The following is an 18986-nucleotide window of genomic DNA, read 5'->3' on the forward strand; positions in this document are numbered from 1 at the left end:
ACGGAGTCTCGCTCTGTCGCCCAGGCTGGAGTGCAGTGGCGCAATCTCGGCTCACTGCAAGCTCCGCCTCCCAGGCCCACGCCATTCTCCTGCCTCAGCCTCCCGAGCAGCTGGGACTACAGGCGCCCGCCCCTGTGCCCGGCTAATTTTTTCTATTTTTAGTAGAGACGGGGTTTCACCATGGTCTCGATCTCCTGACCTTGTGATCCACCCGCCTCGGCCTCCCAAAGTGCTGGGATTACAGGCGTGAGCCACCACGCCCGGCCTAATGAAAATATTTTTTTTCTGTTTTTATGGTGTTATAAAAAAGTCTAATAATTTTAGCATCTTAACCATTTGTAAGTGTACAGTTAAGTACATTCACAATGTTGTGCAGCAGATCTTCAGAACCTTTTCATCTTGCAGAATGGAAACACTATACCCATTAAACAAGAATTCTCCTTTGCTTCCTTCTCCCAGCCACTGGTAACTATCATTCTACTTTTTATATCTATGAGTTTGGTCTAGATACCTCATGTAAGTGAAATTATACAGTGTTTGCTTTTTTGTGAGGGTCTTATTTAACATAGTGTAATGAACTCAAGATTCATCCATGTTGCAGTGTGTGATAGGATTTCCTCATTTTTAAGGCTGCATAGTATCCCATTGTATGTATATACCACATTTTATTTATTCATTCATCCATCCATGGTTAGTTGAATTGCTTTCACCACTTGGATACTGTGAATAGTAAAGCCATGGATGTGGGTATGCAAATATTTTTTGAGATCCTGCTTTCAATTCTTTTGGATACAGGCACACCTTGTTTGATTGTGCTTTGCATTATTGTGCTTCACAGATAGTGAGTTTTTTGTTTTGTTTTGTTTTGTTTTGCAAATTTAAGTTTAGGGGAAACTCTGTGTCAAGCAAGTCTATTGGCACCATTCTTCCCACAGCATGTGCTCACTTTGTGTCTCTGTGTTGCATGTTGGCAATTCTTGCAATATTATAAACTTTTTCATTATTATTATATCTGTTACTGTGATCTATGATCAGTGATCTTCGACGTTAATATTGTAATTGTTTTTGACCACCACGAACTTCTCCCGTGTAAGATGATGAAATAAATAAAAGTTGTGTGTATTCTGACTGCTCCAATGACTGGGTGTTCTCCCATCTCTCTCCCTCTCCTTGAGCCTTCTGAAGAAAATTGAAAGTGCTCCTCCAGTGAGCACATGAGTAATAAGGAAGCAAAACAGCTTTATTGCTGATATGGAGAAGGTTTTAATAGTCTGGATAGAAGATCAAACCAGCCACAATATTGCCTTAAGCCAAAGCCTAATCCAGTGTAAATCCCTACATTTCTTGAATTCTGTGAATGCTAGGAGAGGTCAGAAAGCTGCAGGAGAAAAGTTGGAAGCTAGTAGAGGTTGGTTCAGAAGGTTTAAGGAAAGAGGCCATCACCAGAACATAAACATGTAAGGTGAAGCAACGAGTGCTGATGTAGAAACTGCAGCAAGTTATCCAGAATATTGAATTAGTATTATTGTTGATGGTGGCTATACTAAACAACGGATTTTCAATGTAGACTACATAGTCTTTTATTAGTAAGAAGAAGCCATCTAGGACATTTATAGTCAGAGAGGGAAAGCTAATGCCTGGCTTCAAAGCTTCAAAGCTGACTGTCTTGTTAGGGGCTAATGTAGCTGGTGGCTTTAAGTGGAACCCAATGCTTATTTATCATTTTGAAAATCCTACGACCCTTAAGAACTTGCTAAATCTACACTGCCTGTGCTCTATAAATGGAACAACAAAGCCTAGATGACAGCCCATCTGTGTGCAGCATGGTTTGCTAAATATTTTGAGCCCAATATTGAGACTTACTGGTCAGAATAAAAGGTTCCTTTCAAAATATTACTGCTCCCGAATAGTGCGCTTGGTCACCCAAGAGCTCTGATGGAGATACACAAGAAGATTGATGATGTTTTTAGGCCTGCTAACCAACGTCCATTTTGCAGCTGACAGATCAGGGAGTAATGTTAACTTTCAAGTCTTATATTTCAGGAATACAGTTCCCAAGGCTATAGCTGCCATACCTACTAATTGTTCTGATCGATCAGAAAAAGGTAAATTGAAAACCTTCTGGAAAGAATACAGTATTCCATATACCATAATAAACACTTGTGATTCATGGGAGAAGATCAAAATACCAAAATTAACAGGAGTTTGGAAGAAGTTGATTCCAACCCTCATGGATGACTTCGAGATTCAAGCCTTCAGTAGAGGAAGTCATTGTAGATGTGTGGAAATAGCAAGAGAAGTAGAATCAGAACTGGAGCCTGAAGATGTGACTGAATTGCTGCAATCTTATGGTAAAACTTGAACAGATAAGGAGTTGTTTCTTATGGATAATCAAAGAAAGTAGTTTCTCAAGATAGAATCTACTCCTGGTAAAGATCCTGTGAGCATTGTTGAAACAAACAAACAAAAAAAGATTTAGAATATTACATAAGCTTAATTGATTAAGCAGAGTTTGAGAGGATTGACTCTTATTTTGAAAGAAGTTCTACTCTGTATCAAACAACCTCACATGTTACAGAGAAATCTTTAATGAAAGGAAGAGTCAATGAATATGACCAACTTCATTGTTGTGTTATTTCAAGAAATTGTCACAGCCACCCTATGCTTCAGCAACCACCATGCTGATCAGTCAGCACCCATCAACATGGGGGCAAGACCTTCTTCCAGCAAAAAGTTTATGACTTACTGAAGGCTCCAATGATTGTTGGCATTTTTTAGAAATAAAATATTTTTAAATTAAGATATGTGCATTGCTTATTTAGAACTAATGCTATTGCACACTTAATAGACTACACTATACTGTAAAGAGCTTTTGTATGCACTGGGAAATGAAAATATTTGTGTAAGTCATTTTATTATGATATTCACTTTATTGCAGTGGTTGAAAACCTAACCTGCAATATCTCCAATATATGCCTGTATGTATCCGGAAGTGAGATTGCTGGAAAATATGGTAGTCCTATCTTTAATTTTTTGAGGAAGTGCCTTACTGTTTTCTATGTTAGTTGCATGATTTTACAATCCCACCAACAGTGCACGAGGGTTCCAACTTTTCCACAACATCCTCAACACTTTTATAAAAATACATATATAGTTGCCATCCTAATGGGTGTGAGGTGGTAGCATTTTGTAATTTCGATGTGCATTTTTCTGATAATTAGTAAGGCTAAGCATCTTGTCATATGTTTCTTGGTCATCTTTAGAAAAATGTTGATTTAAATCCTTTGCTCATTTTTTAATCAGGTTATTTGTTTTTTTATTGTTGAGTTGCAGGCATTTTTATATATTTACCTTTAGTTTTTAAAAATTGCAGCATACCATAAATGATTTAATTTTTGGACTAACTTTTTGTTTAATTTTTTTGTTTTTTGAGAGAGAGTCTCGCTATATCACCCATGCTGAAGTGCAATGGCATGATCTCAGCTCACTGCAATCTCCACCTCCTGGGTTCAAGCCATTCTCCTGCTTCAACCTCCTGAGCAGCCAGGATTACAGATGTCCACCATGCCCGGCTAATTTTTGTACTTTTTAGTAGAGATGGGGTTTCACCCTGTTGGCCAGGCTGATTTTGAACTTCTGACCTCAGGTGATCCAATGTCTCGGCCTCCCAAAATGCTGGGATTACAGGTGTGAACCACTGTGCCCAGCCTTAAAAAAGTATTTTTGGTTCAAATGTTAATTTACTCATCAAAGAGTCTAATGTTTGTAGGATTCAGAAATTTTAGTTGTAGACAACAGGCTGATTACAGCAGAAAAAAAAAATTTATATAATCTCTGGAAGGTGGGGAGAATCAGGCTTGGAACCTTTGCAGGCAGAAACAGTGCACCGGTTTACTTTGCAGAAGTTACCTGATGGAAATACTTCAAGACTGAGCGCTAGTAATTACCCCTTGAACTGTATATTTTCTCTTATGTCTCCCAACATCACTTACGGTTCTAAAAATTAGAAATGCTTCCTTTGTAAAATGCAGTTCACAAGAATAAACTGAAAATATGACCCCTCTACAAAAATACATCACCTCAAAATTTCATTGTTATTGTGAACAGTTTCAAGTCTAGGATCTCTAAATAATGTCCTTTTATTCTTCTCATTTCATCATTATTCCATCTTGTAAAGGATAGATCCAACTGCAAAATTATCATATATAGAACGCTTTCTACAAAACAATGGAGGAAGAGAAGGTTCACTGTCACTTCTGTATGCATTTGAATTGTTTCTAATCGTCCCAATGTAGGATTAACTTCCAGAAATAATTCAACCAACAAACATAACTGCATTATGCCATACAGGCATTTAGGATTACAGATTCTGGTGTGAACATGTGCTGTTATTCCTGGTATGAAAGTATAAGGGAAATGGAAGCAGGAGAAACAAAGACTGAACTGTTTTCAGCTGTAGTTTGGAATGAAAAATATTCCTTCACATTCTTCCAGTTATTATACATGTAAAATACAAAATGTAGGATTTGTATCTCACCGACACCTAGTTAAAATTAAAAGATCTGTCCTTTGAAGAAATATTGAATAAGCACACCACCTTTTCCTTCTTTTACTGGAATCCCACACAAAAGGCTTTATCTGAATTCTTGTGTTTGTATGACTTAAACTCATAGCAGGCCTGAGAACACCTAATACTCTTCACACATTGTATGCATCTCACTTACCGAATTTCTCTCAGCATATTGTATCAAATATATAATTGTCCAGATGAGGCCTGGAAGTTCTGAAAGAAATAATATGGAAAGTTACTACTGAAACACACACATACATAAAAATGGCATGAATAAATAAGTTTTCCAGTAACAAAAGTTCCATATATAGATTTATCTAACACTCTGTATAAGTTATGAGGATAATGTGATATGTATAAGTTATGAAGAAAATGTGATCCTATAGTTTAAAACTTTTAATTTTTAAAGTATAGGCCTTATTATTTAAATTATAGGCCCTAATTTTTTATTAATTTTGTGTATTTCTTCAGAATCATTGGTCATTCTACAATTCATACATAGCAGAAAGTATCTCAGATGAAGCCAAAAAAATGAAAGACTGGCCTAAGCTTAAAAATGTCAGTATGTCAAAGATTCAACAAAACATTAATAAACAATTTTTTCGAACATATTTTATGGGAAAGATAAAAATAAATTGTCAAACTGACAAGAGATGCTGACCAGTTTATTTAAAAACGAAAGGTCATATATACTGTTTTGTTGCAAACTACAATATTTTCAACAAGACAAATATTACATACCTGGGTTTTTAGAATGGGTAAATATATTGAGAACTCTTAAATATCATGAAGATTCCATGGACCTCATAATGGCTATACTTATTTGAACTACATGGAAATCAAACAAAAACACTAAGAACCCAAAGCGTGTTCCTCAGACTTTCAGGAGCTGCATCACTTCGGCTCTTGCTAGAAATCAAAATTCTTGGGCCCCACTCCAGACCTACTGAATGAGTCCAGTAACTTGGGTTTTAACAAGTCCTTTGGGCGATTTCAAAGCATGACAAAATGAAAATAACACTGCCCTACCCAGACAATATCTTGAAAAACAAGTCCTAAAATAATGTTCACTATCATTTTGAAGTGCGTAAAAAAGTAGCTGAGGTTTAAAAATTATTGAGTGGAAGAGATTTTTGTTGACAGGTTATGATAAAAGGATTTATTTTCAAATGACAATTTCATGGGAATCTTCAAAGTAATTGTTAAATTTGATCTTTTTTTGGACAAGCACTGGAAAAATGTCAAAATGCAATGTCAAATGTGACTTATTTGTCCAAAATTGTTTAAGAAGAATTAATGTAAATAATGGAAAAGCATATACAAAATGGTAAATGAGTAAACTAGTTACTATATACAAATGAATGGTTATACAAATGAATAATTGCAGATTCACATGCAGTTGTTAAGTAATAATAAAAAGATATCTTGTGTGCCCTTCACACAGTGGAATATGACATTTAATCTGCAATTTCAATTTTGACCTTTTGGAAAAAGCAAGTGAGAAATTACAGACTCCTAATTTGGAAATATATGAAGAAGGCTACATCATTTTGTTGTCTTTCTATTTATTTAATACAAGATTGAGAGCACATTCAGCTAAAGTGATAATGTAATATGAAAAATATAAAGATGAAAAGTGAAATAAAAAGAATATTTTTCTGGTAATGAGAAGTGAGTTGCAATAAACTTCAGTCCATGTTGAAGGTAATTTTTCTTTAGGAGGAAGAAATAATAGAATTAATGAAGAGGAATGAATTTTATTATCATATTGGGAGAAGATTTAAGTTGCATGTTGGATTTGACAAAAAAAATCATATCAATGAAGAAAACATAAAACTCATAAATGCTGCTTTAATGAAGGCATCAGTCACTGCCCAGGGAAACTTAAAATGTCCTGAAATCTCATGGTTCAGACATGAAAGGAACTTGATTAAAGGTTCCCCAAACTAAAAACAATCTAACAGTTTGCATGATCTCAGCAATAATTAATTTGAACAGTAAAAAACATATTATAAACTGTCAAGAATAAAAGACATTTTCATTAGACAGAATAAAGACTGAATTATTTTTGTATTCTCTCAACAGAATACATTATTACAGAAGTACTGTCATATGAAGAAGCAATCAAAGGGCATGCAGCCAAGAAAAATGGGAAAATGTCATATATTTTTGCATTTGTGTCGTTTGTGGCACTTAGAGTTTTTTTAAAAATTAGATTCCTGGGGTACATGTGCAGGTTTGTTACATGGGTATATTGTGTGATGCTAAAGTTTGGGGTATGACTGATCCCCTCACACAGGTGGTGAGCATAGCACCCAATAAGTAGTTTTTAAACCCTTTCACCGCTACCCCACTTCCTCCTCTCTGTAGTAGTCTTCAAAGTTTGTTGTTCAAATCTTTACGTCCGTATGTACCCAGTGTTTATATTCCACTTCTAAGTGTGGACATGTGCTATTTGGTTCTCTGTTTCTGTGTTAATTCCCTTAGGATAATGGCCTACAGCTGCATCCATGTTGTGGCATGATTTCATTATTTTATGGTTATGTGGTAGTCTATGATGTATATGTACCATATTTTCTTTATCCAATCCACCACTTGATGGGCACCTAAGTTGATTCCATGTCTTTGCTATTGTGAATGGTGCCGTGATTAACATATAATTGCATGTGTCTTTTTGGTAAAATGATTTGGTTTCCCTTGGGTATGTATGCAGCAATGGGATTACTGGGTCAAATGGTAGTTCTGTTTTAAGTTCTTTGAGAAATCACCAAACTGCTTTCCACAGTGGCTGAACTAATTTACATTCCTATCAACAGTGTGTAAGCATTCTTTTTTCTCTACTGTCTCGTCAGGATCCGTTAATTTTTTTATTTTTATTTTTTTTATTTATTTATTTTTTGAGACAGAGTCTTGCTCTGTCACCCAGGATGGAGTGCAGTGGCGCAGTCTCGGCTCAGTGCAACCTCCGCCTTCGGGTTCAAGCGATTCTTCTGCCTCAGCCTCCCAACTAGCTGGGACTATAGGCGCCCGCCACCATGCCCAACTAATTTTTGTATTTTTAGTAGAGACAGGGTTTCACCATATTGGCCAGGTTGGTCTCAAACTCCTGAGCTCGTGATCAGCCCACCTCAGCCTCCCAAAGTGCTAGAATTATAGGCATGAGCCACTGTGCCCAGCTTATTTTTTGACTTTGTAATAATATCCGTTCTGATTTGAGTGAGATGGTATCTCATTGTGGTTTTGATTTGCATTTCGCTAATAATTAATTATGATGAACATTTTTTCATGTTTGTTAGCCACTTGTAAGTCTTATTTAGAGAAATGTCTATTAATGTCCTTTGCCCACTTTTTAGTGGGGTTATTTGTTTTTTGTTGGTTGAATTGTTAAGTTACTTATAGACTCTGGATGTTAGAACTTTGTTGGATGAATAGTTTATGAACGTTTTCTCCTATTGTGTAGACTGTCTGTTTACTCTGCTAATTTTTTTTGCCACACAGAAGCTCTTTCATTTACTTGGGTCCCACTTGTTAATTTTTGTTTTTGTTACAATTGCTTTTGAGGACTTAGTGATAAATTACTTGCCAAAGATGATGTCCACAATAATATCTCCTAGAATTTTTATAGTTTGAGATCTTACATTTAATCCACCTTGAGTTAATTTGTGTATATGGTAATAGATAGGGGTCCAGTTTCATTCTCCTGCATATGGATAGCCAATTATCCCAGTACCATTTATTGAATAGGATATCTTTTCCCTATTGCTTGTGTTTGTCATTTGTTGAAGATCAGATGGTTGTAGCATTATTTCTATGCTCTCTATTCTGTTCCATTGGTCCACGTGTCTGTTTCTGTACCAGTTTCATGCTGCTTTTGTTACTGTATCCTTGTAGTATAGTTTGAAGTCAGGTAGTATGATGCCTCTGGCTTTGTTTTTTGCTTAGAATTGCTTTGGTTATTTGAGCTTTTTAAAATTCCATATTAATTTTAGAATAGATTTATGTAATTCTGTGAAAAATGTCATTGATAGTTGATAGGAATAGCATTGACTCTGTATTTTGTTTTGGGAAATATGGTCATTTTAATGAGATTCATTCTTCCAATCCATGAACATGGGATATTTTTCCATTTTCTTATGTCATCCCTGATTTATTTAAGTAGTATTCTCTTTGTAGAGGTCTTTTACCTCATTGGTTATATGTATTCTAGAGTATTTCATTTTTTTGTGTGGCTATTGTAAATGAGATTGCATTCTTGATTTGGCTCTCAGCTTGAACATTATTGGTGTTTGCATTGTTGATTTGATTCTTAGCTTGAACATTCTTGGTGTATAGAAGTGCTACTGATTTTTATATGTTGATTTTGTATCATAAAACTTCACTGCAGTGGTTTATCAGTTCTAGGATCCCTTTGCTGGAGACTTTAAGGTTTTCAAAATATAGAATAATATCATCTGCAAAGAGAGATGATTTGACTTCCTTTTCTATTTTGATGGCTTTTATTTCTTTCTCTTGTCTGATTGCTCTGGCTAGGACTTCCAGTACTATGTGGAACTGGAGTGATGAGAGTGAGTAATCTTATCTTGTTCCAGTTCTTAATGGAAATGCTTCCAGCTTTTTCCTAGTCAATATGATTTTTGCTGTGGGCCTGTCATAGATGGCTGTTATTATTTTGAGGTATTTTATATATTTAGAAGCTTTAAAAATTTCTGTATTTTGTGGTAATTTTCCTCATCTTAAGTAAATAATAACTTTTTAATCTAATGTTTCAAAACAGCCCCCTCTCTAAATTTTATAACTTTCAGGCTTTACAAAATGTGGATTCATCCAATCATGTGAACCTAAAACAATGCTCTAAACATGAAGTAGTGCTTCTTCAATGTTGTTGAATAAATTAATGTAATGATAGAAATAGTCAAAACAGAGGGGATATCAAACCAATCATAACATTTATAAACTTAAATTTTATTTTGAAAATATAAAATATATTTTAAAATAGAGAATACAATGAACCAGTATTACTCATCACCTAAACAGAACAGTGCTTAAGGCTTTCTCATATTTTTTAACATTTTAACTTTTTTTCTGTAGTATTTTAATTTTTCTTAAGAGACCGGGAGTATTAGTCCATTCTTATGCTGCTAATAAAGACATACTGGAAACTGGGTAATTCATAAAGGAAAGAAGTTTAATTGACTCATAGTTCAGCATTGCTGGGGAGGCTTCAGGAAACTTACAATCGTGATGGAAGTGGAAGAAAACACATCTTTCTTCACATGGCAGCAGTAAGGAGAAGTGCTGAGCAAAAGGGTAAAAGCCTCTTATGAAGCCATCAGATCTCGCGAAGACTCACTGACTATCACAAGAACAGCATAAGGATAACCGCCCCTGTGGTTAAACTACCTCCCACTGGGTCTCTCTCATGATACATGCGGATTATAGGAACCATAATTCAAGATGAAATTTGAGTAGGAACACAGCCAAACCATATCACGAGGTATTGCTTTGTTGCCCAGGCTGGAGTTCAGTGGCAGGATCATAGCTCACAGCAGCCTGGGATTCGTGGGCTCAAGAAATACTCCTGCCTAACCCTCCCTAGTATACTTCTATGGGTGCATGCCACCATGCTTGTATAATTGTTTTTGGTTTTGGGTTTGTTTGTTTGTTATTTAGGGATGGAGGTCTCACTATGTTGCCCAGGCTTGTCTTAAACTCCTAGCCTCAAGCAGTCCTCCCACTTTGACTTCCCAGTGTTCTGGGATTATAGACATAACCTGACCTTCTCGAGTATTTTAAAGCATATCCCAAGCATTCTTGTCACGTCATCTCTTCATATCTCAACTTGTATCTCTAACAAGTGTGGATATTTTCTTACATAAATATTTACTTAACCAAATGTTAAGGTACTACATCTAGCAAAAATTAATAAATCCATGTTATTATCTATTATCCTCATCTATAATAGAATATTTTCACTTTTCTCAAAAAATGTCTCTTGCTTTGGGTGTTTTTTGAATCATAATACAAGCAAGGGTTACAAATTTTGTTTGATTATATCTCTTAAATCTCCTTTAATATATCTTATTTCTGTATCAGTAAATTGTTGCAGGACCAAGGTCAATTGCCCTGCCCAATGTCTCATATTTTGAATTTGCCTGTGTGCTTTCTCTGGTGTGATTTAACTTCTCTCTCTGCCATTTTTCTCACAAATGGAATTTAGCTCCAGACAAATGTTTGTCAAGCTTGACTGTGCCTCAGAATCTCATGGAAGTCATGTTAAAACACAGATTGCTGGGCCTACATCCAAAGTGTCTGATTCAGTTGCTCTTGGGAGGGAGCTGAGCCTTTGCATTTCTAGGAGGTTTCCAGGAGATGCCGATCCTGCTAGGCAACCAATGCATTTTGGGAACCACTGTTTCTAGATTGAAGTTTGGGTTCAATTGCTTCTCACTCTTTCTTTTCCTTCCTTTCTGTCTTTTTCTCTTCCCTTCCTTTCTCTTCTCTTTTCTCTTCTCTTCTTTCTTTTCTTTTTCTTTCTTTTCTGTCTTTTCTGTCTTTCTGTCTTTTCTGTCCTATCTTTTCTTTCTTTCCTTTCTTTTCTTTCTTTCCTTTCTTTCTTCCCTTTCTTTTCTTTCTTTCTCTCTTTCTCTCTCTCTCCGTCCTTCCTTCCTTCCTTTCTTTCCTCCCTTCCTTCCCTTCCTTCCTTCCTTCTTTCTTTTTCTTTCTTTCTTTCTTTCTTTCTTTCTTTCTTTCTCTTTCTTTCTTTCTTTCTTTCTTTCTTTCTTTCTTTCTTTCTCTTTCTTTCTTTCTTTCTTTCTTTCTTTCTTTCTTTCTTTCTTTCTTTCTTTCTTTCTTTCTTTCTTTCTTTCTTTCTTTCTCTTTCTTTCTTTCCTGATGGTGAGTTTACTTCTTGAGTAGTGCCATGTGCTTCATTTCATATCATATTAGAAGGCACGCAGTGCTACATCGTTACACTTGTAATGATACTGACATTGCTTGTAAACTCACTGATGAATAGCTGATTTTTTTAAAGGAAATATAAGATAGTTTTTAAAATTGCAATTTAAAAAGTTAAATCATCTTCAGTGTAACTCAAAAGTGTAATCAGTCACTCACTCAGAAAACATTTACTTTATTTCTACTATGTGTTTGGCACTGTGCAATATTATAAAGATGGAAGAGACATGGTGCCTATATGACCCTCCCCTCAAGTAACTCTCAGACTGTATGGAATATGAAAATATAAACTCATTTACATAATATCTTACAATCAGTGCTGTGACATAGATATGCAAAGCACATGAAAGCATGGATGCCTGACACTGAATTCATGTGTTCTTCCCTCATTTAGGACATAATGAGGAAACACAGGTTCCCTTGTTTCCACTGGCTGCAAATATCAGACACAGCTCCCAATCCCAGCTGTGTCTAACACCAAGCACTATGGTGTTGCTATCTGAGCCATTCTAGGCTCTGACTACAGATAAGCAAACAGATTAAGTTTCCTCCAAGTGAGAATTTTCAAGGTCTAAAGCTGGCAGTTCTATTGGGATGGGAAAATTTGAGAAAAGGAAAGTGCAAATGTATTTTCAGAAGGCTCTTTGCTAAGGAGAGCCATATTTTGTCATGGGAAGAATAAGCAGAGTATATAGCTAAGGCAAAAATCTACCCTTATCCCCATAAGCCAACACCTGCGTTTTGAGGATAAGCATGTATCCATCTTCTATAGGACCTAAATTGGGGTTCTTTAATAACTTTGGATTTTTTTTTAGTGCTGGTTTGGAGTTTTTTAGATTTATACTTGAAATAAGAAAACAATTGCACCTGAAATGAAGGTTCCTAGGCTATGGTCATCCAAAGTTCTTATTAAGGCAAGGCAGGTTTATGGGGCAAATGGCTGCCATATTTTATATGTGTTATTTGGAGACCGATAGTAATTTGTATTCTCTGAGCCTATGATACCATTCCAATACTCACATTCTGCCATTTATAAAAACCAAATCGTTTTATAGAAAAAAGAGAAATTATAGGCAGTCTTGAATGGCAATCTGTAAAGCTCATGTCTTGGATTCTGTGAGGAATATGTGTTGGTTCTTATCTCAGACTAGTTTGAAGAAAAATGCAAATTAATATGGAAAGTAGAGAGCAATGGTAGTGTTTAAATCTGTGTCAAATTAAGTAACTTGGCTTCACAGTTTAGGGAAAGATTGAAGTGGACTAGGGTAGAAGCTGGAAATTGAACTTAATTTGGCCTTAAATGATAGGTCCTAAACGATAATCCAGCTGAAAAGCAGAATTCAGTTATGAAAATTTCAGTTTGTTTTGTAAAGCAAAATAACATCAATCATCCTTGAGATTTAGATCCTGAATATTTTCAGATCTGCAAGATTGCACATTCTTTAAAACTTGAGTAAATAAGGCTATACATTTTTCACTGTTTCAAGTGGTTCTGTGTCCATCAAACACCTGCATTGAAAGAATTAGCCCAGAATATTTGCATTCAAATAAGGGTATTGTAACATTTTTAAATATTTCATGTTGCCATTCAAAAATATATTATTCTTATTACTTTTTAGATTTAAAAAGATAGGCTTGTCAAACCTATGGAATATTTTCCTTAATATATTTTATTAGGTAATTCCACCTTGTTAATGATGTGAACTGTAAAGATATTATGCTGATTTTTAAAATTAACTTTACTGTTAATGTCAGAGATCTGTTCTAGTTTTATTATTTCTCCACTGATTATATAGTTATAATATGTTGGTGTGATCCTTAAAGCATGCTACACGTTTGTTACCATGACATGGGAGCAATTTTAAACACTGTCAATTTAAAATTTCCTTTCATAAAGGTCATTCACTATCATTTTACTTTGTTGGTAGATTTGAGAATATCTGCTGCTGCTTACAAAGATAGTATTATTCATTTGGCTGGGGCCATCTATGTATTTGAATGATCATGTGTGAAATCTATATTGTTAATCTGGCTTCTAATGATTGGTTGCTGTGCCACTCCAGATTCAATCTCAGGTGACTGAAACTCAAATTTAAGCAAAATTTAAAAGCATGTGGGTGGGTGGAGGATGTATAGTATTATACAACTTAAGGATCCGGGGCTTAATTTCAGTGTTAGTGAGACCTAGATGCACAAATGATGCTATCACGACTCTGTGCTTCTTAGCTCTGCTGGATTCAGCTTGATTTCAGACTCAGGCCAGCCATCTCACCTAGAGGCAAAGATGCATGCCTAGCATAGAGAAGGTTGATACCCAAGGGATTGGCAGTTTTACCTGGGAGAGCAAGGAGCCATTTCTGAAAGAAAAAAGGTGCTGGGCCAGCAAACAAGAAGGAGATACCACAACAGGCCCCATGGTTGGTCTTGGACACAGTTATAGAAGTTAATGAAAATTGTCTGGATTGGCATTCATCTTCCTTTACACACTTGCCTTTCTCCTTCTACTTTGGCAATCCACTGAGATTCTGAAACTCAACATTTTCATTTCTTTTGCTAACTCCCATGATCCCCCAACGCTGAAATCCTGTGTAGTGTTACCAGCCCAGTGATGAATGGATGGTCTCTACTTAACTTCTCTATCACTTTTCTCAGTGTCTGAGGTTATCTGATCAAGTTAAATTAACTGAGCCTTAATGAAGTCATTTATAATGTGAATAATATAATTACTACTCAGCGTTCTCCAGAGAAACAGAATCAATAAGATATATAATATATAGAATAAAGTATTGGCTCATGAGATTATGGAGGCTGAGAAGTGCCATCATCTGCTATCTGCAAGCTGAATATCCAGGATAGCCAGTGGTAGATTTCAGTTCAAGTTTGAAGCCCTAAGAACCAGGGGACTCAGAATTCCCAGTAAGTCTCTCAGCTCAGCAGTCAGGCAGAATAGGCAAATGTTTCTTCCCTCTGCTTTGCATTCTATTCAGGCCCTCAAGGCACTGGATTATGCCCTTATGCCCTCCCCTCACCCCCGCTATACACACACTGTGAAGAATCATCTGTTTTAGTGATTCCACCACTTCCAGTGCCAATCTCATCCAGAAATATCCTCACAGACACCCCTGGAAATAATGGATAGCCAAATACCTGGACACCGTGTCATCCTGTCAAATTGACACATAAAACTAACCATCAGGTATATTAATATCATTTATTATTGTTATGTATATATTTGAAATCATTTATAATATAAATATATTAATATATTAATACTAGTTCTTCTGTGAAGTTATGTTGAGATTAAAGCTCCATGTAAATTTTAAGACACTTCATGAATATAAAACATTATTAAATAGGCTCCAGCCCATATGAAATGCATGTATTCTATCAGATTGGCACAGGGAAATTCATAGTTAGATGTTAAATAATGAAATGGGTCTAATATGTCTTGTCACAGAGGTATTTCTATTTTAAAAGTTGGTGTCAAGAAATACAGTGCCTTAGGAATTGATTTCTACTGATATTATAACAATAACCTCATAAGTAGTCATCCTATAGAGACAGCATAGAATAGTGTTAAGATGATGAACTCAGAGCTAAACTGCATGGGTTCAGATCCTTTTTCACTTGCTAGCTACGTGACATTGGGAAAGTCACTTAACCAGTTCATTGTAAATGAGTCATATATTTAAACAGCTTAGAATAGTGCCTGATGCATAATAAATGCCCATAAATAATTTGTTGAATGAAAATTGCTCTGTGGCAGAGTATCTTGGCACAACACCAAATGTGTAGTGACACTCAATGTAAATAAAGGTTTGCTGAGGGAAGAAATGATTGACTTTGAGATAGATACTTGGAGTTGGAGCAGGAGTTTTTAGAAATTACTACTAACCATGTTGGTCTTAAAAGTTGTATACTATTGCTGTTTATTAAGAGTTTATTCTCTTAAATATATTTTTTTCCTAAAATAAATATATTTATTCCAGAATGTTTAGTCCTAAGTTGAAAAAAGAGAGCTTGTCACTATTTCCTTCTATGGATGGTTTGTATTTAAGGGAGGGGGGAGGGATTGCATTGGGAGTTATACCTGATGTAAATGACGAGTTGATGGGTGCTGACGAGTTGATGGGTGCAGCACAGCAACATGGCACAAGTATACATATGTAACAAACCTGCACGTTATGCACATGTACCCTAGAACTTAAAGTATAATAATAATAATAATAATAATAATAATAATAAAAAGAAAAAAAAAGAAAATGTAATTATCTACATTTAATTGCAATAGTATATCTTTATTCTACTTTATCCAGCAAAACAAATAAGTAAAACTGTGTATGAAGCACTACTAAATTATTTAAATAGATTCTATTATATGTGGAAATTTTACAGCAAGTGATAATTCTTCTTACTCAAGATTTATAAATTGCAGCTTACTGTTCTGTAAGAAAATGTAAATAATGTATCCAATTCGTTTAGGTGGAGTAACAGTTTTAGGGGAAATCACTTATAAAATACTTTGTTTAACTATTAACATGTACATAAACCAATACATATTTTATGTTCTTTCAATTATACACACATGTGCATACACACACACACACTTAGAAAAACTTCATATTGAGAAGAAAATCTTATTTGATCACTCTTAGCTCTTAGGCAGACCTAGGTTCACAGAGTAGTTATATAGTCTCATTCTTCAGATAAGAGGAGGTTGTTTAGACTTTCTGCAGCTGTTTCCTTATCTGTAGAATCTGGAGGATAATCCTTTCTCACCAGGTTGCTATGAAGCTTAAGGGAACCAACTGACTAGGCATACAGTTGTTCTAAGTACTAACTTCTTCTCTTTACCTCTCACTTGCTTCATTATTTGCTTTATTGTATTTGATGTCTCACAAAATATCTTTTATATCATGAAACAAAAATAGAGGATACTCCTTTTTAAATCTGATTACATCTTAGTTTAGTATTTTATCAAAAGTACCTAGAGTATTCTAAGAAGATTGGTCAATGTTATGGTCTCAAAGAGTATATAAAATAGTTTATTGTTATGCTGTACATGGCTGAATCAAGCTCGTTATCACACCATATACTTGGATTTTCTTTATTTCCAGGTCACTCTTCCAAACTTACTCTGGAATAATCCTAGAGGGTCCCAAGAGAAAATATTTGGAATAGGTGTAATCCCAAAATGAAAAGTGATCAAAGCCAGTTTATTTATTTTAAACAGCCCCATTAACATGTAGATATACTTACGCATTGTATTCTGACAGCAGAGGCTCTAAGAAGGCTATCAGCTGTTAACATGTGAAAATGAACAGTTAAACATTTTCAAGTTTTCAGATGTTTAATGGTTTTTACATGGAAATATGTGTCACTATTATTTAACTGTTCTTGCTTTAAATTTATTTTGTCTTTTGAATAGTGTTAGAATCCAGAAACACTAAACTTCACAGAGGATTAGGAAGAAACCTGATTCCTATTTTCTAAACCAAAATGAGATGCCCTCTTAAGACTCACAGACAATGTATACATTTATTTCAAAGCATGTTAACTAACAACTAATAGTTAATAATATTTTGTATAGCTCTTGCTGGGGATGTTAATTAAACATCCCTCAGTTACTATACCTGTTTAAAGAATACAAATAAAGTTAGTATAATATTGATATGATATAATACAATATTATATAAAGTGTAATACTAATATGAATACTGACAAAGCTCTGAGGTCATATTAAGTTCTAAGAATATGTGACACAATGATTCTCTTGCAAAATCAATTACACATTGCTTTTTTATTTGGAATATGAATATTGAGAGGAAACAGTAATTGCTCTTGAACAGCTAAGTTCAATAAAACTTTCTGCAGTGATGGAGACGTTCCATGCAGCTAACAGGCAATTGCAATGTAACTAGTGTGACGTGACCAAGGAAATGAAATTTTAATTTAATTTGAATTAATTTTGATTTAAACTAAAATCACAACAGCTCTAGAGTTATCAACTCATAAACAAGGTTTTTGAGAAACAGTTGAAATTAAAGATGAGACATCAAATTTATAAGCTTGTGCAGTGAATTTAAAAGCAGTTATTTCACCTTCTCTTTTCAGTCTCCTGCACATAGTTACTCCAGCTATGACTCTGGCAAAAATGAGAGTGTGGACCGAGGAGCTGAGGACCTCTCACTAAACAGGGGAGATGAGGACGAAGATGACCACGAGGACCATGACGATTCCGAGAAAGTTAATGAGACAGACGGCGTTGAAGCCGAGCGACTGAAAGCTTTTAATGTGAGTCCTGCCACACTCCAAGTGTGGTTTAATTTTTACCACTTCACTTTCATGTTGTTGCTTGTTGGTAAATGTGGATATTTTAGAGACATGTTTGTTTAATTTACAGAAGGATTTAAAAAGTACATGAAACACTCTTTGCCAACCAGACACCAGAATTGCTGTGTTTTGTTTAGAATTTTAAAGCCAAATGTGAGCTGAAAACTGGAGTTGTGTTGTGTGAGTATGCATGTTTACCTAGTGGATGGAGGGGGCCTCAGCTTAGTCCTCGGAAGAGTACGCCTGTCATCTGTTATTTCTTTTGCTTTCCTAGCTTACCTAATTATGCATGACAAAAGAGTCAGTTGTTTGATTTCAGAGATTAGTCCACTGTGCAGTGTAGCAATGTAACAGTCGTATTCATCATTAATAGAGAATGTAATGGGGTGCTCAATTGTCACAGTCTACTGTTATTTCCTGATTTTTTTCTACACGATAGTCTATTCTTTTCTGTATGTTTGTCTGTCTGTCTGCCTTTCTCTCTTTCTCTCTCTATTTTTTAATCCAACCATTTAGAAAGTCTTTAAAGAGTGTTTGCTTAAAATTTCTGGCTTTCCATTGCAAAGTTCTCCAGTGCATAAACCAGAAAACAGTATTTTCCTATCGGTAATCAAGACAGGAAGCTAGGAACAGAAGAGAGCAGCCCTCCAAACCCTTCTCCTCTGTCTCCCTCTTGCCAACAGATGTTTGTCAGGCTGTTTGTAGATGAAAACTTGGACCGAATGGTCCCAATCTCTAAGCAGCCCAAAGAAAAGATCCAGGCTATCATTGACTCATGCAGGCGACAATTCCCTGAGTATCAAGAGCGTGCCAGAAAACGTATACGTACTTACCTCAAGTCCTGCAGGCGGATGAAAAGAAGTGGTTTTGAGATGGTGAGTTTTGAATTAAAACACAGCCCTAGACTCCATCAAAATCCCACATGTAAACCATGACACTATTTTTTTTCCATCTTAGTGTCTTTTTTTATTTTTTTTCCATAATGTCAGGTCAAAGGGGTTTTTGTTTGCTCGTTTGTTTTTTCCCCTTCTCCTTTTCATCTTCCTGAAGTATTTATTCCCTTTGTTTATTTAATGAGGAATATCTTGTGAGTCCAGTGCTCACAGAACCACGTGGTACCATGTCACAG

General features: G+C 35.4%; 1 protein-coding gene across 15 annotated transcripts in view; it reads left to right on the top strand.

Moving 5' to 3' along the window:
* LOC105498504 (nucleolar protein 4) overlaps positions 1 to 18986 on the top strand; it is a 395811-nt gene that overhangs the window by 268919 nt on the left and 107906 nt on the right. For 8 of the 15 annotated variants that reach the window (XM_011770675.2, XM_071085472.1, XM_011770679.3 and 5 more), the window contains 2 exons: positions 17639 to 17818; positions 18541 to 18732. In XM_011770675.2, coding sequence (XP_011768977.1) covers positions 17639 to 17818; positions 18541 to 18732 — 372 coding nt within the window. The remainder of the gene's footprint in view (positions 1 to 17638; positions 17819 to 18540; positions 18733 to 18986) is intronic. The other 7 variants (XM_071085473.1, XM_011770676.3, XM_024798204.2 and 4 more) reach the window with 1 other exon arrangement.

The sequence above is a fragment of the Macaca nemestrina genome, chromosome 19 (genome assembly GCF_043159975.1).
Source record: "Macaca nemestrina isolate mMacNem1 chromosome 19, mMacNem.hap1, whole genome shotgun sequence".
NCBI classification, from domain to species: domain Eukaryota; kingdom Metazoa; phylum Chordata; class Mammalia; order Primates; family Cercopithecidae; genus Macaca; species Macaca nemestrina.